Source organism: Phytophthora ramorum (assembly GCF_020800215.1).
Source record: "Phytophthora ramorum isolate Pr-102 chromosome Unknown Phyram_PR-102_s0024, whole genome shotgun sequence".
NCBI classification, from domain to species: domain Eukaryota; phylum Oomycota; class Peronosporomycetes; order Peronosporales; family Peronosporaceae; genus Phytophthora; species Phytophthora ramorum.
Genome location: NW_027150670.1, coordinates 184,878 through 205,236, shown reverse-complemented (window position 1 = coordinate 205,236; position 20,359 = coordinate 184,878). Strand labels below are relative to the sequence as shown.

Sequence of the window (20,359 nt, the reverse complement as noted above, 5' to 3'; positions counted from 1 at the left end):
AAACGGCACTTGCGACTGGGCCATGACGGACGACGCGTTCTACCGCACGGCGCTGGCACAACTGCAGATCAAGCACTCGCAAACCGTGACGGCGCTGAAGCAGCAGGTGGCCGCGCTCTCGCAGCACAACGAGGTGCTGTCCGCGGAGCTGCGCACGAGCAAGCAGCAACAGACCCACTGGACGGTGGCCGATCTGAAGCATGCGGTCGAGATACAGGCCATGGCCAAGGCCGAGGCGATTGTCGCGGACAGGTACTGGGCACTGACCCGCGAGGTTTGGACGCTCAAGCGCCAACTACAGAGCAAAGAGAACTACTGGGCCAAGAGCAGCCAGGCCACGATGGAGGACTGGGCCAGACGCACCAAAGAACTCGCAGAGGCCAAGGCCGAGACCACGCAGCGCGACGAGGAGATCAGGACGCTCCGTAGGAAAATGAAGACGCTGAAGAAGAGGGCGGATACGGCTGTGGCCACCAGCTACAGCTTCGAGCAGAGGATGCTGGACGTGGAGACTCAGCTGGCCCGCAACATGCAGAAGCTGCAAGACAAAACGGTAGATGTTGAATACCTGATGGAGGAGCTGGTGACGTTGCAGATGCAGCAGGACGAGATGCAGAGTGCGGAGAGCAGCGGCCTTAGCAGTCCCACGTCGGTGAGCTCCTGGAGTACGGGAGAGACGACGGCACCAGTGATGTTGCTGGAGGCTGTACATGAACCTGCGGAGGTGCCGGAGCAGACACCGCAGCGCCGACTTCGGAAACGGGAGTTGACGCTGCTCGAGGAGACCAGTGACAGCGACCACATCAATGATCCATACAGGAATGTGACTCTGCGTCGGAAGTATAAGAGACGTCGGATGGACAGCAACGCCATCGCATTCGACAACCTACGACTAGTTCGGTGAAAGCTGGACTCGTGCATGGCGGATGCTGCAGCAAGAAGATCACGATTGGTGACAGAGGCACTCATTTCTGCCTCTCATCGTGGACGTTTCAGCTCTCCGTGATCTGGAAACTGCACGATGTGGGACTCATTTCTCCCGCGTGGCAGTTCTCCAGTTGACAAGGCAGAGACTCATTTGTGTCTGTGGTGCGGTGGTCTGCGGCTTCTCGCTCGTTGAAGGTTTCTGTGCGTGGAGTGCCGAGGCTTGGTAGGCCTTACGTGAAGTTGCGCCAGCAGGCTCAGTCGATCGAGGCTCATTACCCCCGTTGACGCTGTAGCTGCTGGCGTGCTTCGCGTGAGGTGCGGGTGTGGTGGGCTTTTGCAGTGGTCGACAGGGACTCATGACTCTCTGTCGACCACTGTGATTGCTCACTTGCTTGCTCTCCTACTTCGCTTCGGCGCTTGCGTCCGAGGCTTTCGTCGTGAGAGGTGCCTGGATTCCGCTCGCCGAATGGACTTCTGCTACCGCCACATGCTGCTTGATCCGACAAGAAGACGTTGATGAACAATTGCTAGCTAGGAAGACAAGTTTGTACTTTTACATATCGTAACGCAGTGGCAATATATTTTGTTGAGCCAGCAATGGAATCTCTCAACCTTGTCTGTCACGGAGTAAAGCCGGTCAACGCAAAAGATAAAAAGCAACGCACAGGTTGTCACGTTCATTTCATTTATGATACGAGTGTGAACAGGAGACGTAGGCGTCAGTCTATCATTCCTACAGCAGCTAACGTTTTGCTTCCACTCGATGCCCAATCCTTGTCCGTCCTCCATCACCGTGCGTGCTCAAGATACTCCACGAGCTCACTCGTTCCGAATTTGTCCATATGATAGCCAGGGCATTGACACGTTGGCGGAGGATTACTGAAGCAGCACCTTCTCGACAACAGCTTCGCGCACAGGCAGTAGATGTTGAAACGTGTCGATGTTGGTGTAGTTGGCCATGTTCCTAGGGTGGCCCTGCGCGAACAACGTTTCGAATTGCTGCTCCTTGCGCATGTACTCGCGCAGGAAGTAGTCGGTGCCGAAGAGGTGGTGGATTCGCGTTTCGTGGAGACGAACAACCACGTGGTCCAGGCGCATCCAGTAACGCGACAGCACAAAGAACCCCGACGGCATCACGCGCTGCAAAGAAAATCAATAACGACAAACGTAAGAAAAACTCTCTAGCAACGTGAAGCACACCTCATGATGCGGTCCACTCACCACTTTGATAGACATGGCAGAAGTTCCGTGGTCGTGGAGCTCGTCCTCGTACAGTCCAACATCCTCAAACCAGAGAATAGGTTCACGCTCTTTCAGCTTTTCAAAGTTGATGCGCTCAGTTGTGGCCTCCACCTTCACTTCCTCTTCGCTCGTCGCAAACGTCACAGGTTCGCCTTCCGACTTGGTGAGACGCTGTAGCGACCCCTTGTAGTCCGTCGTGTAGGTCCAGTCGTACGTGATGTCCAGCTCCTTCACCTCTTCTCTGTTCGCATAACCAACCACCACCGTATCAGCACCAAACACCTCACGACCCCCATTCCTCCACACCATCTCCACGTACTTGTTGGTGTTGTGCTTGGCGATGGCGACCTTGAGCTGCTGGTTCGCCACGATATCCTGCGCCTGGTCACTTTTCGGCGGGGGAAAGTGTGCGCCCTTCAGTGCCTCCACCGCCAGGAAGTTGTAGCACACACCCGACGGCTCATGGAACAACAGCAACTGGTTCTTGCCGAAGACCATCTCGGGCGGCGTCAGCTTGACGGCCTCTCCGATCCTATGCACAATATTACATTAGAGCCCCCTTCTCCCCATATAATTCAATAATTCCCACTACAACCAACGCACTTGTCCACGGTGTCAATGGGCGTGATATGGGTCTTATTGGAGCCGATGATCCAGTCGTGCAGGCGGATGCCCTTGTGCTCAACGGGGTCCGCCTGCGCCTCGATGTGGTTCTCACGGCGAGAGTCGCCCAGGTACACGGGACTGGCGGGGGAAGCGCTGTCCTTGGTAGCGTCGGCAGTCTTGTACAGCGCCTGCAACAGCTCCGGGGCGCCGTTCTCCAACGTGAAGAACCCTGTAGACGCCATCTCTATCTTCGTCAATTGTGCTGGTTTGACAAATACAATTTATGTGGAACACAAAGCACTGAAATGGATACACTAGGACATGGCTTCACTATGAGATGGCTACTCTATCTTGGATGTGTGTAATTGGGCTGAGGCAGTGGAAGTGCAGCATCAGCAATGGGGTCGTGGCGGTCACGTTCGGGTAGAACTGCTTCAGAACTGCCATCACCTCATCGGTTGACGCAAATCCAGATTTGTGGAGCGTAGTGTCGTCGATGCCGCTCAGCTCCTTGGTTTCGATCTGGTCTATCCGCAGGTAAGCGAACTGCGGCCGCATCGAGGTGTCATCTGTGCTTGAGGTCGTTGCTGCAACAAGCGAGAACAGGTGGATGTCCTTCAAGTCCGAATTGTGATCACTTTCGACATCGGACAAGAAGCGCATCGTGATCGTCTTCGTGCCTTGGAGAACACCTTCGACGAGGTTCGCACCGAAGTCCAATCGCGGGAAAGATCGATCCTTTAGCAACGCAGTTTTCTCCGAACTCAGTAATGCCCCATGGGTCGAAGCCAGGATGGCCTGGAACAGATGCAGGTCTCGTATGAAATGCGGATTGATCTCAATCCACGGACGGATGATCCTGGGACGAATGCGAAGTTCTGTTAGGCCAATGTCTGCGTACAGTTGCAAAGAACTGTAATCATTTCACCACGCATTCTCACCTGATCTGATCGACACAATCTTGAACACTTTGTCGCTCCGAGCTGTTGACGAGCATCCACGCTGCCACAACAGCGGCAGAGCGTGATCTACCAGCGATGCTGCAGTTTGAAAAAGGCAATCAAGTCCGTGAGTATGTCCATCTAATACGAAAACGTAACGCAAGTGATTGTGTTTAGCTCAGTGACAAACGTACCAATGCACCAACACGCTCTTGCTCTCATGTTCGACTTTCTCCCTGTTCAGCCAGCATCCAAGCGCACGACAACGTCAGCCCGCCATCTGTACAATACTACAGCAACACATCTAATCCAGCTCCTCACACAAGCTTCTTCAATGCAGCCAAGATCCGAGGCAGTCTCCGCAGCAAGTCCCCGTCCTTCGAGTCCTCAATCTCAACGATTTTCCTCGCAATCTGCAACTCCGCGTACACTTCGGCGACTGTACTTGTGTGGCTCGGCACTGCTGCGCCCTCTTCCCCTTTCCCCAGCAACGCAAGCGCAGCCCCAATGCGCAGTCGCTTCAGTGCACTGATGTTCCTGGCGGCGTCGATGGAGCCGAGGAACAGACGCCCCGTGATGTGCATGGGCTCGTCATCCGTCATCTCCTCTACCTCCACCTCCTCATACTCTTCCTCTCCGTCTTCCTCTCCATCCACTCGCCGTGCTTCATCCCCAGACGCGTAGGCCTCGTACCAAGTCGTCGAGGAACTGTCCGCTGCGGCCATTGTAGAAATGGCTACAATGTATGAAGCCAAAATGGCTAGAGTTTACGTATTCCACACAATGTACCTTGAAAGCGGTACCCTCAATCCGACCGCCTCCAAGCCAGCGCTTGGCTCTAATCGGGAAGAAAGCGACGGCGGACCTTTGTGCAGGTTGCGTGCGACTAGAGCAGCGCAGTGTATCTGTGCGTGCATCCCCTTTCGCGCTCTTCTCGTGCCAGAGGAGCGATCCAGAGACGCGAGCGAGTGCAACGCGGCTCTCGCAGCGCTCTAAAGCTCCCGTTAGGCCCTGCAATTCCTTGCCAAAGGGACGCATCATGAGCCAGCCAGCGCAGACGGCGGAGGAGGCCGAGATGGAGCGGCTGTTCGGCCACATGGAGGAGCTGCGCGTGTCTGAGGCGGCTCGCGCGTCTGCCAGCGTCTCGGAGGATGATGAGGACGAGGAGGAGGAGGACTCGAGCGCGCTCGACGAGGACGATGATGACGACGACGAGGACAACGACGTGGAGGGCAGCGACGAGGAGGAGACGAGCTGGATCGCGTGGTTCTGCTCCTTGCGCGAGAACAGCTTTCTGTGCGAGGTGGACGAGGACTACATCGAGGACGACTTCAACCTCACGGGCCTGAGCAGCATCGTCCCGTACTACGACTACGCGCTAGACATCATCCTGGACATCGAGACGCCCAACGACAGCAGCCTCACGCAGATCCAGCAGGAGATGATCGAGTCCGCCGCAGAGATGCTCTACGGACTCATCCACGCGCGCTACATCCTCACCACCAAGGGCATGGCCGCCATGCTTGATAAGTACCAGAACGTCGACTTCGGCCGCTGCCATCGTGTGTACTGCCAAGGGCAGCCGGTGCTTCCCGTTGGCCAGTCGGACGTGCCCAGACACACGACCGTCAATGTTTTCTGCCCCAAGTGCAGGGACATCTTCTTCCCCAAGTCGCAGCGGGCGGGCCGTACGTTGCAAGATGGAGAGGGGGGGGGGCTGAGTTGACGTGCGAGAGGCTCATGTTGTTGTTGACTTTTATTTGCAGAAATCGATGGCGCGTACTTTGGCGCGACGTTCCCGCACGTGTTCCTTATGACGCATTCCCACCTCGTGGTGGCGCCGCCGACGCAGACGTATGTGCCGCGCGTCTTCGGCTACAAGATCCACAGCTCCAGTGAGTACTACACCGGCAAGAAGAAGGGTTCGTCAGGTCGCGAGCGAGAAAAACACCGGAAAGTCATGACTTTGATTGACCGCTTGAAGGGTCGACCAAATGACGAACAGGCTAGGTGAACTTACGCGAGAAAGAGGCCCCTGCCCGAATGCGAGATGGACGGAGTAATAGGGGCGGGAACGGACATCTTTTGCTTCCTGAAGAACTCGTGATGACGGCGACAAGCGCTGCGTATTACTTTGCGATAACTCTCGGGTGGCTATGCGAGCGGATATTCGCTAAATATTTGACTAGCGGTCGGCGGAGTAATGTTCATGTGCACCGTTTGTTATCCCGTTGCTTGCTGAGTTTGGGTGGCCACTTAAGTAGGCCTAGAGTTGTTGTTTACTTCGTTGTGTATGGTAGACGTTTGTGTATTGTTGTGGTACGCAACTGGCAGCGACGCATTCAATCTCATCGCTCAAGGTACGGCAAGAATTGCATCGACTTCCCAGCTGACGTGACCACTTCCGTCTTGGTAGATCTGCAGCGAAAAGAAGTATTCGCGCTCTGACGTGGTCAGGTATTGCTCGATAAATGCCAGCGTCAGTCCCGGGCTCGTAGACCGTGCTGGGGCAGCGTACAGAGTCCCTCCCAATGCACGTACGTGCATATCGTCTACAACGTCGGACGGCAGCAGGCGTATCAATGGGAGTGACTCCGGCGGAGCGATCGACTTCACACTCCCTTTGATGACTGGCCTCTGGTACAGCTGATTGATGCTCACGGCGACAGTCAAAATGTGATCTGCGGTGCTGCTTTCGCTGAGCTGGAGCAGTACTCTTGGGCCATCCTTTGCCGGAGTATCTTCGTGGCTAATAGCACTCACTTGACCAACGAATCCAACGTGCTGGAGCTCATATGCCTCCATGTGCAGCAGTAGCTTGGATAAATCACTGCAACGGAACAGCCACAGCCAATTAGATCTATCCTACAAACACAGTTATCACCTCTACACGCAACCGCATACCTGAATGAGCACACATTCAGACCAAACGTTTCCTTAAACTGATCAATATCAGTCGGAAGGCTGTTCCGAGGACGATACTTCTTCTCGATGTGCGCGGCCAGCTTGCTTTCCCCCGTGGCTTTGTGCGAGACAGGAGCAGCATTCTTCTTGACGTTGTTCGCGAAGTAGACGTTCAAGTTGCACTCCTCGATAGATCGGAACGGGAGCACAGCTTCATTCATGCGAAGAACGGAAAACACGCTCGTCGTTGCATACTGGATCCGCTTGTCCACAGTTGTAGCACCCGGTAGGATGGCCCACTGAAGCTTGGTTATCATCAGTGTGTTGCCAGCTTCGAGAGATCGAAACACAGCGGGCTGAGAGCACTCTTCAAGCCGGATGACAAGTTCATGTGACGAGCTGCTATCGATCATTTTTACCCACCGGAACTCCGTCACTTTCGCAGAGTCCTCATCCAATCTCCGCTTTCGGCTCCGGGAAATTTTGCCAACGTTCGATAGCACACCAACGAAATCGAAGTACATCACGGCCCGGTCGATGATCGCGCCCATACCCCAATACAGCGTGTTCAAACTCGTCACAAAACTGCACTCGAGCCAGGATGGCTGTAATTGTTGGAGATCTAAAGATCCACCTTCGGTCTGAGTATCCTGGAATTTAGCGTTGCTGACCTCCACCACCTGCGATACCAACTTCATCTTTTTTAGCAACGCCCAATAAGTTCCTGTGAACGCAAGTGAGAGTTTATGTCAGCAGACCGGTACGTGTGCTTTGATGCATATCGAACCCATGTGGCACGTACTCGGCACATGGAGAGCGCTTCCTGATGATTCGTGCTCATAGAACATCAACGGAGTGGCTCTAATCATGTACTGGGATTCATGGGGACTGATGACCGAATACCCTCTGAACTGGATGAGGTCGCCTTCATGCAGAGACAGATAGTACTTTGCGCACATGGACCCGAAAAACGCCACTTCAAACACGGTAGTAGCATCCTCTGCTCACACGAACCCCAACGTCCACATAGTCAACAGCACAGCCAGGTCCAAATAATACGACATTCGCCCCACGTACCAACAATCGCGTTGAACATGAACGGGAATGGATTCGCGATATCCGGCTCGCCAATGTTCATGACCATGGATTTCACTCGTATGGCTCCGATCATCGGCGGATTCGCCTTGCGTCCAGGTCCACCCTGCTCGGCCTTCTTAATCTCCTCAAACGCCTCGTCAATTGGGTAAATCTTCTTGCATCCCGGCGTGAACAGACTAGTACAGTATTTCGGGTGAATATTCCACGCGACCGCAGCACTCGCTGTCTGTCGTCCCTCCGTCTCCGGACCGCTGTATTTGCTCGCCCAATTGCGTTCGAGCTCGTCCAGTGGCGAGTCTTCGTCCGGTTGCCCTCCAGTGAAGCTACATGCCCAGTCCAGTGTGTAGTGGTCCGACCGAAGCGGCAAATAGTACGCGCGCTCGCCCGCCAGCGGGACCAGCTCCACCTCTCGCGGGTGCACCGTGGACAAAAACTGCAGCTGCCTAGCGCCCAGCACCTTCTCGGGAAGAGCTTCGTCTCCACCCAGCGACGTGACCGTGAGCTCCTGCAGCAACACGACGCGGTGTCTCTGCTTGGCGTCCTGCGGGTCTTCACAGAACACTTTGAACTTGGTGACGCGCACGATGCTGCGCGCCGAGAGCTCGCGCTTCCAGACGAGTGTGTGTAGCTTTGGTGCTAGCACCGCCTTCAACTTGTGACGACCATCACTCAGTAGCACGTCGAACACGTCGCGTGAGTCGAGCCCCAGTCGCTCCTTCAGTGCTGGGTCCGCCAGGTCTAGACAACGCAAAATGACACAATTAGGAGCGTTATGCAGGGAATTTAATGGCTGTGGTCGTACAGCGGAACACGCTCAGCACTTGCAGTCGTACGGCAGTGAGCGCCGCCGCGTCCTGGTACAGCTGGCGCACGCCGTGCGTCGTCAAACTTGGAGCACTACCGCTCATGTTCAAACTATGGCACTCAACTGTATATTGCCCGGCAAAGTACTTGACAATCGTTGTAAGAGCAGGTCAGGTTGGCAAGTATGTGTGTTTGAATTTTGCCGCCGTCTATCAGTCCCAAAGTCAAACGTGTGGGAGCTGATGGAGGCCGCCAAGTCGCGTCGCGTGGACTTCTCAGGCTCTGAGGTGATCGAGTTTGACGCAGATCTTCCGCCCGTCGTGCGGTTTGCGGGCGTCTGTGCGTCGCAAAACGCCGCCAGTTTAGCGCTCGAGAGCGAGGCGCGAGGCCTGCAAGCCGCCAGCATTCAGCAGCAGTACGTGGAAGAGCTGCGGCATGCGTTGCGTGTACGTGGCTTTGATCCACTCAGCGACGAGCTGCACGAGCTGCAGACGCAACTTCGAGTTGTGGAGCTGCTACTCTTGTGGGTTGCAGGCGCCCGCAAGGGCAGGGATGAGGATGTGCTGGACCCGCGTACGCTGCGGCGCGCGCAGCTGGCCAAGAAGCAACTCGAGGGCCGCGTCGACGACGGCTACGCGTTCGGCCGTCGGTTCCTGTCCATCTCCACGTACGTGGACACGCTCAGTAGAGAGGAGCTGCTGAGTGCAGCGCAGCAACGAGGCGTACAGCTGCCCACGCTGGACGCCACGCAGCGTGCAGCTGTCAAGGCGCCGGACAGGGAGTTGCTGACGGCCGAGGGGCGGTCGCTGAGGGCGCTGACACTGAGGCAGCTAGTGACGGAGGCGGACGCTCGAGGCCTGCAAGTCGACAAGACGAGGGACGGGAAGGGGAAGAAGAGCAAACGGGCGTGGGTGGATGTGCTCCGACCTGTGCTGGCTGCAGAGGTGAGAGCGAGCAAGATCCGTGAGCAGGAAGAGGAGCTTTTAAGGCAGAAGTTGGTGGATGCGTTGGAGAGGGAGAAGGAAAAGGAACAGTGCCAACGTGTGGTGCAGTTGATTGAACAGATGCTGAAGGATACGGAGGCTGGTGGTGTGGATGGCGGCTGTGCAGAGCCGGAAGACGCAACACTTGGGGAAGAAGAAGAGCTAGATAAGAGAGCTCGGCAAGTTGACGCAACACGCAGGTACTTGGAGGTGCTAGTCAAGACTGTATGCGAGCCTAGTGAGGCGCAAGAGGATGTGGCTATGGAGGAATGAATCAAGGGGTACAGAGCTTTTACGGACACCATGACGACTCTTGTTCACTGCTTCTACCTTCCAGCCAAGTTTAGAGCCAAATCAATCGACACACCGACGCCGACGATTGACCTCGTGAGTTGCAGACAAGTGGAGCTTGAAACGATCGAAGAATTTCTCGGCGACTATTTTGGCTGCTCCAGGAATATGCTGGTACGAGGCCCGTCAAGCCGCTGGATGTATCGCGGGCTATCTAAAGCCCGTGTCAGCCATCAGCAAAGACGGACTCAGCACCAAAGCGTGCTGGCCTCCGCGCCGCGCTGTTTTGGTCGTCTCGCAGGCTTTTGGGTGCATTGACGTGACGTGCTTACCCCGTGAAAGACGACCCAACTTTGGCCATCAAGACCGAGTCCAGGGCACATGACTACGTCGAGAGACCAATCAGCCAAAATGTCTTCACTACACCGTCGCCAGTCGGCTCTGAACCTGCCGTCACCTGATGCGGGGTCAAGTGCTGCTAACACCACGAATGTTGCAGAAATTCGGTCGACGCTCTCACTCACGGATGAGGTACGAGATGATGAAGATACGTCTCTGGACCAAGAGCCGTCGCCTACATGTAGGAGCTACCGGGATAAAGCAAGCAAAACGTCACGGATATCCAGTGCTACTTTCGGCAGACAATTCCCAGCAGATTCGAATCCAGAATTCTACGACGCCCATACTTCTCTCGAGGCTGCTCAACAGGGGTCATATATGCACCGCAGGCGGCGTTCGTCGCGAACTACGTCAGCTAGGCATCTACGGACGCTTTCGAGGGACTTCGTACTGCCTTCAGTGCCTTCTTCGTCGGTGCGGCACGAAAACTTAACCAGTCTCAAAGACCAGTTCCTCAAGATCAAAGAGCGCTTCTCGCCCTCCATGTTACCGCTCGCTGCAGCCACTGCGACAGTGACACCATCGTCCTTGATGATGCAGGACATGACGATAAACAACGGCGCGTCTACGGTAGCATCAATCGCCGAATCATCTTCCACGCAAGGGTTATCAATTCAGAGTTTACCGGACCAACGAGAACTCCATAATCGTGGAAAGGACGCAAGCTGGGAGCTCCCTCAGGCCCGAGTGGAGCGCTGGTATCGTGAAGATGATTTTTTCAAGGCGTGCATTACGTGTTGGACCATGGAGGCTGGGGCTGCCATTGTCTCGAAGGTTGCACGGGTGGTGTCAGAATGGGCCTTTGATACCTCTGTCTCTGGTAGTAACCGTAGCGCCGCGGCGGGCAATGGTGCTATCAATCCGGACGTGTCACTGCAGTGGATTGGTCGGCAGCTCTGGGCCGTGACAGTATCATTACCACTGACGCGTTCGGGAGAGCTTCACGCTGAGCATATCACGCTTGCCCACCGCATTAACCAGGCAGTAGCTGACGTTTCCAAGCGTTCTGATGACCGGCCGATTGCCTCCTCAACTTCTGCGCCTGTCGGCCCCGTTCCGCAGCCACAGACACCACCTCTCCTATGCCAATCTGCTGCAGATGCATTAACTGACAACATGGGTGATAGCGAAAACGCAGAGCCCGCAGCGCTTCCACAACCACTATCGCCGATTCAGCTTGATAAAAGTGACGACGACAAAGAGATCACGATTCAAACGAGCCCATTTAGCACGTTGGTAGCAGAAGATATCGACGTTTTACGGCTCTCACAAGCTCAAATGGCAGACAAGAAGCATGACGACAACATCACAGGCTCGCCTGGTACAATCGGGGCCAATACAGAACTGCAACGACACGAAGACGAATCAACCGACCGAGGGCAAAATGACGACGAGGAAGAGGAAGAGGAAGAAGACAGCAGTGAACAGGTATCTGCATTGCCTCTATCGTGGTCGATGTTGTCATTATCATCGCAGCCTTCTGGCTCATCGGAGCACGCATCATTGCAAGGAGAATTTACTATAGCAGACGATGACAGCATCACTGACTCAGTGGCCCACCTTGCCCCGGAAAAGACGGGTTGGCTCAAGAAGAAAAAACGGAAGCAGCATGGACTCGGTAGCTCATGGCAGCCTCGATACTTTGAGCTCAAGGGGAACCGCCTGTATTATTTTGCCAGTGAGGCCGATGGGCTCCCGCGTGGTGCAGTATTACTAGACCATGCCCTCGTTCAGCGTGGTCGCGGGGACCAAGCTATGGCCTTCAGCATTTCTAGTGGTAGCTCACACCGTCGGCTACAGGTGCTCAAGTTTTCCGCAAGGCTCACGCAACAAGTGTTCCCGTACGTTATGATGAAACTTCAGTTGCGTGTTGTTATTGAGCCCACGTTCATTGATCTCACCTTGTTGTCTGTAGGCGAAAATCAATCGAATTGCGTGTTGTTGAGGAGACAGAAGCTGCTGTAAGTGCCTGGGCTGAAGCGCTCAATCGGGCGTCTTTCTACTGCAAGCTAGCAGCTGCCACGGCTGGGTCTTCATCGACGCTTCCAGCACATTCCTCTTCATCTTTTGGGCCCTTTTCGACACCTGACAAGAAGCGCAAGACCCCTTTCTATCGGTTCCGTTCCCCAACAGCAACGAAAGCTGCCATGGCGTCTTCATCACTATCGCTTTCAGCTGAAAAAGAACGGCAGGATGTGGAATATGCCGACGCAGAAGAGCTCCGGACTACAACCGCGCGCTGGACGGCTTCGTATCAGCAGCTTGGGAGTGTGCAGTACTTGCGCGAGACAGATCCATTACTCTGGGAGATTCACCCGCCCGAGCAGATTGCTATCCGGAAGAAGGCTGCACGAGCCAAGACGCGCGGGGACTACTTGGCGATTTTCTCGCGCCACGCAGAGACCTTCGCTCAAATTTTTCTACCCCGACCTCAGCCGATCTCACTCGAGCAGACACTGCGCGACATCCTTCCTGAACTATTTCTCATCAACGATACACTTTATGGTGGTGGCGAGCAGCAACAGCAGCAGCAATCACCGGAGCAGAGCGGAGGTGATTCCTCTGGCCAACAACAACAAAACCGTGGCCTTGAGCACATTTTCGAGGTGCTGGATGTACATATCCAGCGATTTGCAGCCGCTTCGGAGGAGCGTGTGCGTGCTGTCAGTGCTCTGTTGCAGGCCTGCGCTCGGACTATCAGCGGAGGTGACTCGTATTTTGTGGTGCACCGATTACTTGGGAACCCAAACTTGATTATTCGACCGGCCGAAGCACGCGGAAGACCCATCGAGATTGACGTGTCGCCTGAGCACCCAAGTCGCTTCCTCATCACGGTGTTCAGCGCCTTCTCTTTCCACCTTCTGGACGATGTAGAACGCTTTGGCGATTCGAATGATGCTAGCGGAGGGGGGATGACGCCTGCTCCATTGCTTCGTGTCCGGACTCGGCATATCCAAGAGTTTGATTTCGCTAGCGGCACATCTACGCGGTGGTTGCGAATCGATGTGGAAGGCCGTAAAGAAGACAATAGCCCCGGTAGTGGGGGAGGAGGTGGTGGGTCGCTGCGATGGGGTAGTCGACGCCAATCGCACGAGGCTGCTGAGTCTCGAATTGGAGCGTTGCTGGACGCGTTATCCTGAACAGTGGGCCAGCCAAGCTGTTGAACGAAACACACGGCAAGAGCAATGGGGGGGGCTGACCTGACTGAGCCCGAAGTATTGGATCACTTTGTTGTTACGGTCCATTCGCCGGATACAAGCTGAATCGGCAGATATCCGCACCCATTTTGGCGTTTTCCAAGATGTCTCGAAGCCAAGGGTATGAATGCCATCCCGACATGAATTTATTATGAAGTCGATGGCGCAGCCGCCAGCCGTCTCCCTTTACCCGAGGCTGAGGAGAGATTGAGGCCTAAGCTCGTGCAGTTTGTGACGTCGTAACTAAACGTCATTCACAGGGCCAAACAATCTGAATTATTATTATAGGATTATTGTTTCCTCGTACTATGGTGGGCTGTGAGTGTTGGATTCTGTTGTGCTTGCATTGATCTCCGCCAGGGCTTGCTCTGACGTAAATCTCCAATCTATTAGGCGTGTTGATGGAAGTGTATCGTCGCTCTTGAGCTTTTCGTAAAAAGTGAAGAGCTCTGAAAAAACTTGCTCGGCCACCTTCGCGCATGAGCTGGTACCGGATGCACCTGGGAAGCTGAGCCGAACCTGCACGCAAACCCGGCGCGAAAATCCCACAGCGCTCTCCTGAACGGGAAAATAAGGCACCTTGATCCCAGCACGAGTTGGTGACGAGATGGTGACAACAATCATAAATTCACCCTCTTTGCCAGTTTTACGATAAACAAATTCAAAACGAAGTGTATCTCGAGAGAATGACAACAATCGAGGCTTTCCTTCTGTCGGTGCACCAATATTCTTCCTCATCCACACACTCCTATCGAAACCATGACAGAACCTCCGTTGTAGAATAACGTTGCTGTGGATCATGCGAATCGCTGACACTGATAAATCGCTTAACGCGACTAGATCGTCCTTGCACGGCCCCCAACCAAGGTGCTCGCACCCCATTAGGTGCTCTGGGTGAACCTGGATGGATAACAGCCACAATGCAACTGAAATATCGTCCATTCCTCCCAAATCGCGAAGCCGCCGACGATTTTTTGACACGAACCGGGCACAATCCATGGACAAGAAGAAGTTTGCCCCGAGCGCAAACGGCGGTAACTCGTTCAGTGGATACTGCTCCTCAGTCAGATAGTGGCGAGAAGTGGGGTCGCGATTGGGCGGTACTTTGCTTAGGCTAAAGCTTTCTATGGCATGCACATGGCCGGAGTAAAACAAATCACGCGGACCCAGGTGCTTCAGCCATGTAGCAATCTTGTCCAAGCGTAGATACAGGTCGTCATCAGCGATCATAATGTAGTGTGCGTTTGCGTATTCAGTTGCCGCAAAATGGAGAAACTCCTTGGTTTTGTCCGCAAGACGGTCGTATGAATCATCGCAGTCTAGCTCCTCGGTCAAGAGATCACCAAAAACTTGTTTTTCCAGCTCCACTGCTTCCCAAATCTGGCGTAAATGTGATTCTTCGGATCTGCTGTCGGCGATCTCTTCCTCGGGAACTACCGCATACGGTCGACACCCTACGAACAATACTTTCACACCTTCTGGTAGTTTCGATGGACTCGCCCACGTTTCTCTGATCGCCTGTCGGAATGGGAAATGAGATACGACCGCTGTTCTGACGCCTACAATTAGCATCGGATCACTTAATGATTCGTTGCCGACTCCTTCATCAGGTCCATCGAACCGTAGACGGCCTTTGTCTGGTTGCTTTTGCTGCATCTGAGCCCACTGGACAAGCGACTGCAGATACCCAACACGATGCTTCTTGTCGTCTTTTACAATCTCACGAGCGATATGTTCACGGAGTTGACTTTCGCGCACAAGTGTGAACGTGATTGGGGCCGTTTGTCGGTATACTCCTCTCTCCACAGCTTGGAAAGCACCAGACCGTGTCAAGTATGCGCGGACTGTGCAGTTGCCGAGTTGGTCGTACCAAATTTTAGGTTCATCAAGTGGCGAGCAGTGGATGATCTCGGTGTTTACTTCAATACACAGGCGACCACCTGCGTACTGGGTTTCAAAACGCTTGTCCATTCCAGGTCGAAGATTGATGAGGGTCTTGAACACAACGGGCGCTTTCTCAAGAGCACCATCGATCGGGTGGATGATTTCAATGGACTCAACCGAGTCTTCTGCTGAGTTTGAACCCCAAGACAGCGGCGACCCTGCAGCAAGTCTAAACAGCAACCAGATCAAAGCGACAACCACTTTCATCCTAACGAGCATCGCCTCCCCTGAACAATATCTTTGGATCTTTCAATAGAGATTTGGATTTTTTGATATGCTTTTATTCTATTTTTCTCAAATCTCTCGGGGGTACCTTCGGTTACTCTTTTTCGCGTGGTGGTCGATCGCTGTGTACCGATTCCACATAGTCCATCCTGCCAATGGGTCCGTGGTGAAGCTACCGCTCAAGTTTTCGACCCACATGGGCATCACGAGCATGGAGCGGTACGTCGCGTACTATACCGGGAAGCGAGTGTGCATCGAGTTCCAGGATGTCGTGACTAAATGCAACTCAGTTCTTCACCCCGATATTATTTTTCACGATCTACCGGAGGGGCACCACACTGCACGAGCCTTCGTTACTGACGATGGCGGTGTTGAACGGCAGCACTTGACCAGCCCAACCTGGTTTTCTATCGTGAGTGAAGAGGAGTACGATGTACACGCTGCAAATGTGGTGGAGCAAAGTCGTGCATCGCTTCACCTGCCGAGGGATGTGAATTTACTCGAGTGGATGGAAGAGCGGCACGAAAAACTGTCAGACAACGGGAACAGCGCTAACACTTCAATTATTTTGCATGCCGATGGCACGGAGCCTGTGCTGGTGATTGGAATAAAGACGGCCGTGGTGACAAACTTCGCTCGTCGCCAAGCGATTCGAGATACATGGGCACAGGACGCGAGGAAATATGGAGCGAAAGTGGTGTTTCTGGGCTGTAACCCAAACATGCGCGGTGTACACGACGAGAGTGAGCAGCGATACTTGCAGGATGCAGTCAATATGGAGAAGAAAGTGTACGGAGACCTGCTGACCGATGAGCTTGAGTGTGAAGACTCCTACGGACTTTTGGCGGAGAAGGTGGTGGCTTTTTTCCACCTTGCGGCGGCCGAATTCGCACAAACGCCGTACATGATGATCGCAGATGATGATATCTACTTGCGAGTAGATAAATTAATTCAACTCCTTCAGCAAAAAGGGAGAAGGAAACGGATGTATATGGGTCAAGCGTGGGGCTCGAGCTTTACTCGCATTTCTTCCCCTGTTCGTCAAGAATCGCACCAGAACTATTTGCCAAAGCATCAGTATCCGATGAACAAGCTTCTACCCTATGCATTTGGTCCTCACTACGTGATTTCGATGGATTGTGCTCGCTTTCTTTCAAGAAATCATTGGCGACTGCGGAGTTTGAATGGACTGGAGGATGTCAGCGTCGGGCTGTGGCTACTAGTGATGCAAGTTCATCTGGAAAACACACAACAGTTTTCGCATCTTACTCTCCAGCCCTGCAGAGACAATTTAATCTCATTCGCAGAGTTATCCCCACTCGGTGTCCGTATCATCCACGCGAACCTTCTTGGAGGCAAAGCGTTTTGCCATGACTTCGACCGCCTCACGTGGAATCACTATAAGTCTCCCTCTCAACTGGAAATGACCTCCGCAATTCCTATCCCAAGCCACGAATTGCACCAACTGCAGGTTGATGTCCACACAAGAATCGTCTCGTCAGGACACTTGCAAGTGACGACAACGCTGTCAGCTCCAACCAATGCAGGGGTCGAGATTTCATATATCTCATCAGTAAACACCTTCCCGTCCTACCTTTTGTCTCTCTTTCTCGAGGCAAAGCAGCACCTGCCGTTCACAGTCGTAAACGCCAGCTATTTCGACTTCGCAACAACTGTACAGCCGAAAATCCAAGACTGCTACCACCAACTCAAGCAAGAAAGACCCATCGACCTATCGCGAGGAGAGCTGTGGCGGCATAATCTTTTCCAGGCAGACCCGGCCAAGTCCGCTCTGGTCGTTGCGTATGCACCTAGCGCGTCATACTCGCACGTTGTGCTGGAATGCCTCTTCGCCTCCGTTTTTGAGGCGCAAATGCGTCCCATGTTAGTGATACCAGCCAACCTCCTGGAGAAATACCTTGGTATCTCTCCCGACGTGTTTGTCTTCAGTCCCTTGGGTGGTAAATGCAATCCAGCAGGAGCACCCGCGTGCCAGAAGATGGTGGCAGAATACTTCGAGCGCTACAGTGCCGGCACCGCCAAAAGCGTTGATAGCAGCAGTCGCAACAAATCTGGTGCAACAAAACCAGATAGAACGACGCAGTTGGTGATGCTGTCAGGTGAGGCCTGGAGCACCGATGGTCTCGACGAACGCGTACTGCTGATCTCGACGCTAGCGAACGCTAACCGGACCAAGCACATCCACCTGTCGATGGCAAGTGCGTCCTTCGCGGAGCGGCTAGACCACGGGCCGTTGTCGCTTTTGTCTCCCTCGGACACGAAAACCGAGTCTCCAAAGACGAAGTTCTGCGCATATTTGTACGCTCACTGCGATCGAAGCGACCGCGAGCTCATGTACGACGCACTGAATGCTCTTCGACCTGTAGACGCCCTCGGAAAGTGTGCGGGGTCGTCGAGACCTCCTGACCAGACGAAGATGGCATCCCGTTTGGCCATTTTCTACAATGACGACGCGGTGCGCCGGTATGCGCCGTACAAGTTCGTGCTCGCCTTTGAAAACACGCGCGCGGCGGGCTACGTGACGGAGAAGCTGGTGAATGCCTTTCTGGCGGGCAGTGTGCCCGTGTACTGGGGCGATTCCAAGACCGTGTCCGAGTTGTTTAACCCCGAGAGCTTCATCGATTGTGGCCGATTCGACAGTCTGCAGGATTGCGCCGAGTACGTTGTGCGCGTGGACGACTCGCCCGAGATGTACACTCGAATGCGTCGTGAAGCACCCGTGGCCAACATGACGGCGTTCAACGAGGCTTTCTCGTGGCATCCGACTGTACCGAGTCGGTTCATGGCGGACGCAGTGCTTCGCCACTTTCACAACTAAACTCATTCAAGTTTTCTGCTGCAGACTGCAGGCTATAGAGGTACGACCTGTACGGCGGGACAAGGGTCCGGTGTCGAGTGGAAGTATTGTTTCTTGCTAGTCACTTGTTGTGTTTGAGACAACGTGTGCACGCTCCAGTCTTCGGGTGTTTTACTCGTGGCAGACAAGGCTGAGAGAGCGCGACAGACAAGGTTGATAGATCCCATTGCTGGCTCAACAAAATATATTGCCACTGCGTTACGATATGTAAAAGTACAAACTTGTCTTCCTAGCTAGCAATTGTTCATCAATGTCTTCTTGTCGGATCAAGCAGCATGTGGCGGTAGCAGAAGTCCATTCGGCGAGCGGAATCCAGGCACCTCACACGACGAAAGCCTCGGACGCAAGCGCCGAAGCGAAGTAGGAGAGCAAGCAAGTGTACAATCACAGTGGTCGACAGAGAGTCATGAGTCCCTGTCGACCACTGCAAAGCACACCACACTCGCACCTCACGCGAAGTACGCCAGCATCTACAGCTTGAACGAGGGTAATGAGCCCCGATCGACTGAGCTGCTGGCGCAACTTCACGTAAGGCCTACCAAGCCCCGGCACTCCACGCCCAGGAACCTCCATCGTAGAATAGCCACAGAATCGCGCGGGACAGAGAGAGATGAGTCTCTGCCCCGCCAATTGGAGAGCTGCCACGCGGGAGAAATGAGTCCCACATCGTGCAGCTTCCAGATCACGGAGAGCTGAAACGTCCACGATGAGAGGCAGAAATGAGTGCCTCTGTCACCAATCGTGATCTTCTTGCTGCAGCATCCGCCATGCACGAGTCCAGCTTTCACCGAACTAGTCGTAGGTTGTCGAATGCGATGGCGTTGCTGTCCATCCGACGTCTCTTATACTTCCGACGCAGAGTCACATTCCTGTATGGATCATTGATGTGGTCGCTGTCACTGGTCTCCTCGAGCAGCGTCATCTCCCGTTTCCGAAGTCGGCGCTGCGGTGTCTGCTCCGGCACCTCCGCAGGCTCATGCACAGCCTCCAGCAACGTCACTGGTGTCTCCGTCGTCTCTCTCGCACTCCAGGAGCTCACCGACGTGGGACTGCTAAGGCCGCTGCTCTCCGCACTCTGCATCTCGTCCTGCTGCATCTGCAACGTCACCAGCTCCTCCATCAGGTATTCAACATCTACCGTTTTGTCTTGCAGCTTCTGCATGTTGCGGGCCAGCTGAGTCTCCACGTCCAGCATCCTCTGCTCGAAGCTGTAGCTGGTGGCCACAGCCGTATCCGCCCTCTTCTTCAGCGTCTTCATTTTCCTACGGAGCGTCCTGATCTCCTCGTCGCGCTGCGTGGTCTCAGCCTTGGCCTCTGCGATTTCTTTGGTGCGTCTGGCCCAGTCCTCCATCGTGGCCTGGCTGCTCTTGGCCCAGTAGTTCTCTTTGCTCTGTAGTTGGCGCTTGAGCGTCCAAACCTCGCGGGTCAGCGCCCAGTACCTGTCCGCGACAATCGCCTCGGCCTTGGCCATGGCCTGTATCTCGACCGCATGCTTCAGATCGGCCACCGTCCAGTGGGTCTGTTGCTGCTTGCTCGTGCGCAGCTCCGCGGACAGCACCTCGTTGTGCTGCGAGAGCGCGGCCACCTGCTGCTTCAGCGCCGTCACGGTTTGCGAGTGCTCGATCTGCAGTTGTGCCAGCGCCGTGCGGTAGAACGCGTCGTCCGTCATGGCCCAGTCGTAAGTGCCGTTTGCGCTCCAATGCCTCAGTTAGTAAATGCCGGATATTTGTCGGCTTGGGGGCTTTTGGGCGGGAAAAGCGAGAAAGTACGCGCGCGGAGCGAATTCAAAACGAACCTGTGGAAACACATATCTTCAACCTACAAGATGGGATACGCCTGGGCTCGGGGCATGGCGACCACGACGGAGACTGAAGCTCCTACGCCTGCTGTGACCAGGACTGGTAGGTCGATACCTGATAA

At 54.5% G+C, this 20,359-nt stretch overlaps 10 protein-coding genes across 10 annotated transcripts; 5 read left to right on the top strand and 5 right to left on the bottom strand.

Moving 5' to 3' along the window:
* Positions 1–22: 22 nt before the first annotated feature.
* KRP23_15011 (uncharacterized protein) lies at positions 23–904 on the top strand (the record flags this gene model as incomplete). The annotated part of the gene is made up of 1 exon (XM_067885901.1): positions 23–904. The coding sequence occupies one exon, from the start codon at positions 23–25 to the stop codon at positions 902–904; it is 882 nt and encodes a 293-aa protein (XP_067736906.1).
* Positions 905–1,803: 899 nt separating this feature from the next.
* Positions 1,804–3,017, bottom strand: KRP23_15010 (TIP41-like protein; the record flags this gene model as incomplete). The annotated part of the gene is made up of 4 exons (XM_067885900.1): positions 1,804–2,067; positions 2,149–2,410; positions 2,489–2,701; positions 2,773–3,017. 4 exons carry the CDS (start codon positions 3,015–3,017, stop codon positions 1,804–1,806), a joined length of 984 nt encoding a protein of 327 aa, XP_067736905.1.
* Positions 3,018–3,105: 88 nt separating this feature from the next.
* Positions 3,106–4,441, bottom strand: KRP23_15009 (putative tyrosine phosphatase 123R; the record flags this gene model as incomplete). The annotated part of the gene is made up of 4 exons (XM_067885899.1): positions 3,106–3,634; positions 3,717–3,815; positions 3,911–3,952; positions 4,038–4,441. 4 exons carry the CDS (start codon positions 4,439–4,441, stop codon positions 3,106–3,108), a joined length of 1,074 nt encoding a protein of 357 aa, XP_067736904.1.
* A 314-nt stretch (positions 4,442–4,755) lies between these two features.
* KRP23_15008 (Casein kinase II subunit beta-1) lies at positions 4,756–5,730 on the top strand (the record flags this gene model as incomplete). The annotated part of the gene is made up of 2 exons (XM_067885898.1): positions 4,756–5,404; positions 5,483–5,730. The coding sequence occupies 2 exons, from the start codon at positions 4,756–4,758 to the stop codon at positions 5,728–5,730; spliced, it is 897 nt and encodes a 298-aa protein (XP_067736903.1).
* Positions 5,731–6,071: 341 nt separating this feature from the next.
* KRP23_15007 (RPA-related protein RADX) lies at positions 6,072–8,626 on the bottom strand (the record flags this gene model as incomplete). The annotated part of the gene is made up of 5 exons (XM_067885897.1): positions 6,072–6,546; positions 6,621–7,344; positions 7,423–7,620; positions 7,698–8,456; positions 8,521–8,626. The coding sequence occupies 5 exons, from the start codon at positions 8,624–8,626 to the stop codon at positions 6,072–6,074; spliced, it is 2,262 nt and encodes a 753-aa protein (XP_067736902.1).
* A 138-nt stretch (positions 8,627–8,764) lies between these two features.
* On the top strand, positions 8,765–9,778 carry KRP23_15006 (uncharacterized protein; the record flags this gene model as incomplete). The annotated part of the gene is made up of 1 exon (XM_067885896.1): positions 8,765–9,778. The coding sequence occupies one exon, from the start codon at positions 8,765–8,767 to the stop codon at positions 9,776–9,778; it is 1,014 nt and encodes a 337-aa protein (XP_067736901.1).
* Positions 9,779–10,207: 429 nt separating this feature from the next.
* On the top strand, positions 10,208–13,335 carry KRP23_15005 (uncharacterized protein; the record flags this gene model as incomplete). The annotated part of the gene is made up of 2 exons (XM_067885895.1): positions 10,208–12,036; positions 12,111–13,335. The coding sequence occupies 2 exons, from the start codon at positions 10,208–10,210 to the stop codon at positions 13,333–13,335; spliced, it is 3,054 nt and encodes a 1,017-aa protein (XP_067736900.1).
* A 938-nt stretch (positions 13,336–14,273) lies between these two features.
* Positions 14,274–15,555, bottom strand: KRP23_15004 (Lactosylceramide 1,3-N-acetyl-beta-D-glucosaminyltransferase; the record flags this gene model as incomplete). Its single annotated transcript, XM_067885894.1, has 2 exons — positions 14,274–14,292; positions 14,378–15,555. The coding sequence occupies 2 exons, from the start codon at positions 15,553–15,555 to the stop codon at positions 14,274–14,276; spliced, it is 1,197 nt and encodes a 398-aa protein (XP_067736899.1).
* A 202-nt stretch (positions 15,556–15,757) lies between these two features.
* On the top strand, positions 15,758–18,400 carry KRP23_15003 (putative fucosyltransferase R654; the record flags this gene model as incomplete). Its single annotated transcript, XM_067885893.1, has 1 exon — positions 15,758–18,400. The coding sequence occupies one exon, from the start codon at positions 15,758–15,760 to the stop codon at positions 18,398–18,400; it is 2,643 nt and encodes an 880-aa protein (XP_067736898.1).
* An 823-nt stretch (positions 18,401–19,223) lies between these two features.
* KRP23_15002 (uncharacterized protein) lies at positions 19,224–20,108 on the bottom strand (the record flags this gene model as incomplete). The annotated part of the gene is made up of 1 exon (XM_067885891.1): positions 19,224–20,108. The coding sequence occupies one exon, from the start codon at positions 20,106–20,108 to the stop codon at positions 19,224–19,226; it is 885 nt and encodes a 294-aa protein (XP_067736897.1).
* Between the last annotated feature and the right edge of the window lie 251 nt (positions 20,109–20,359).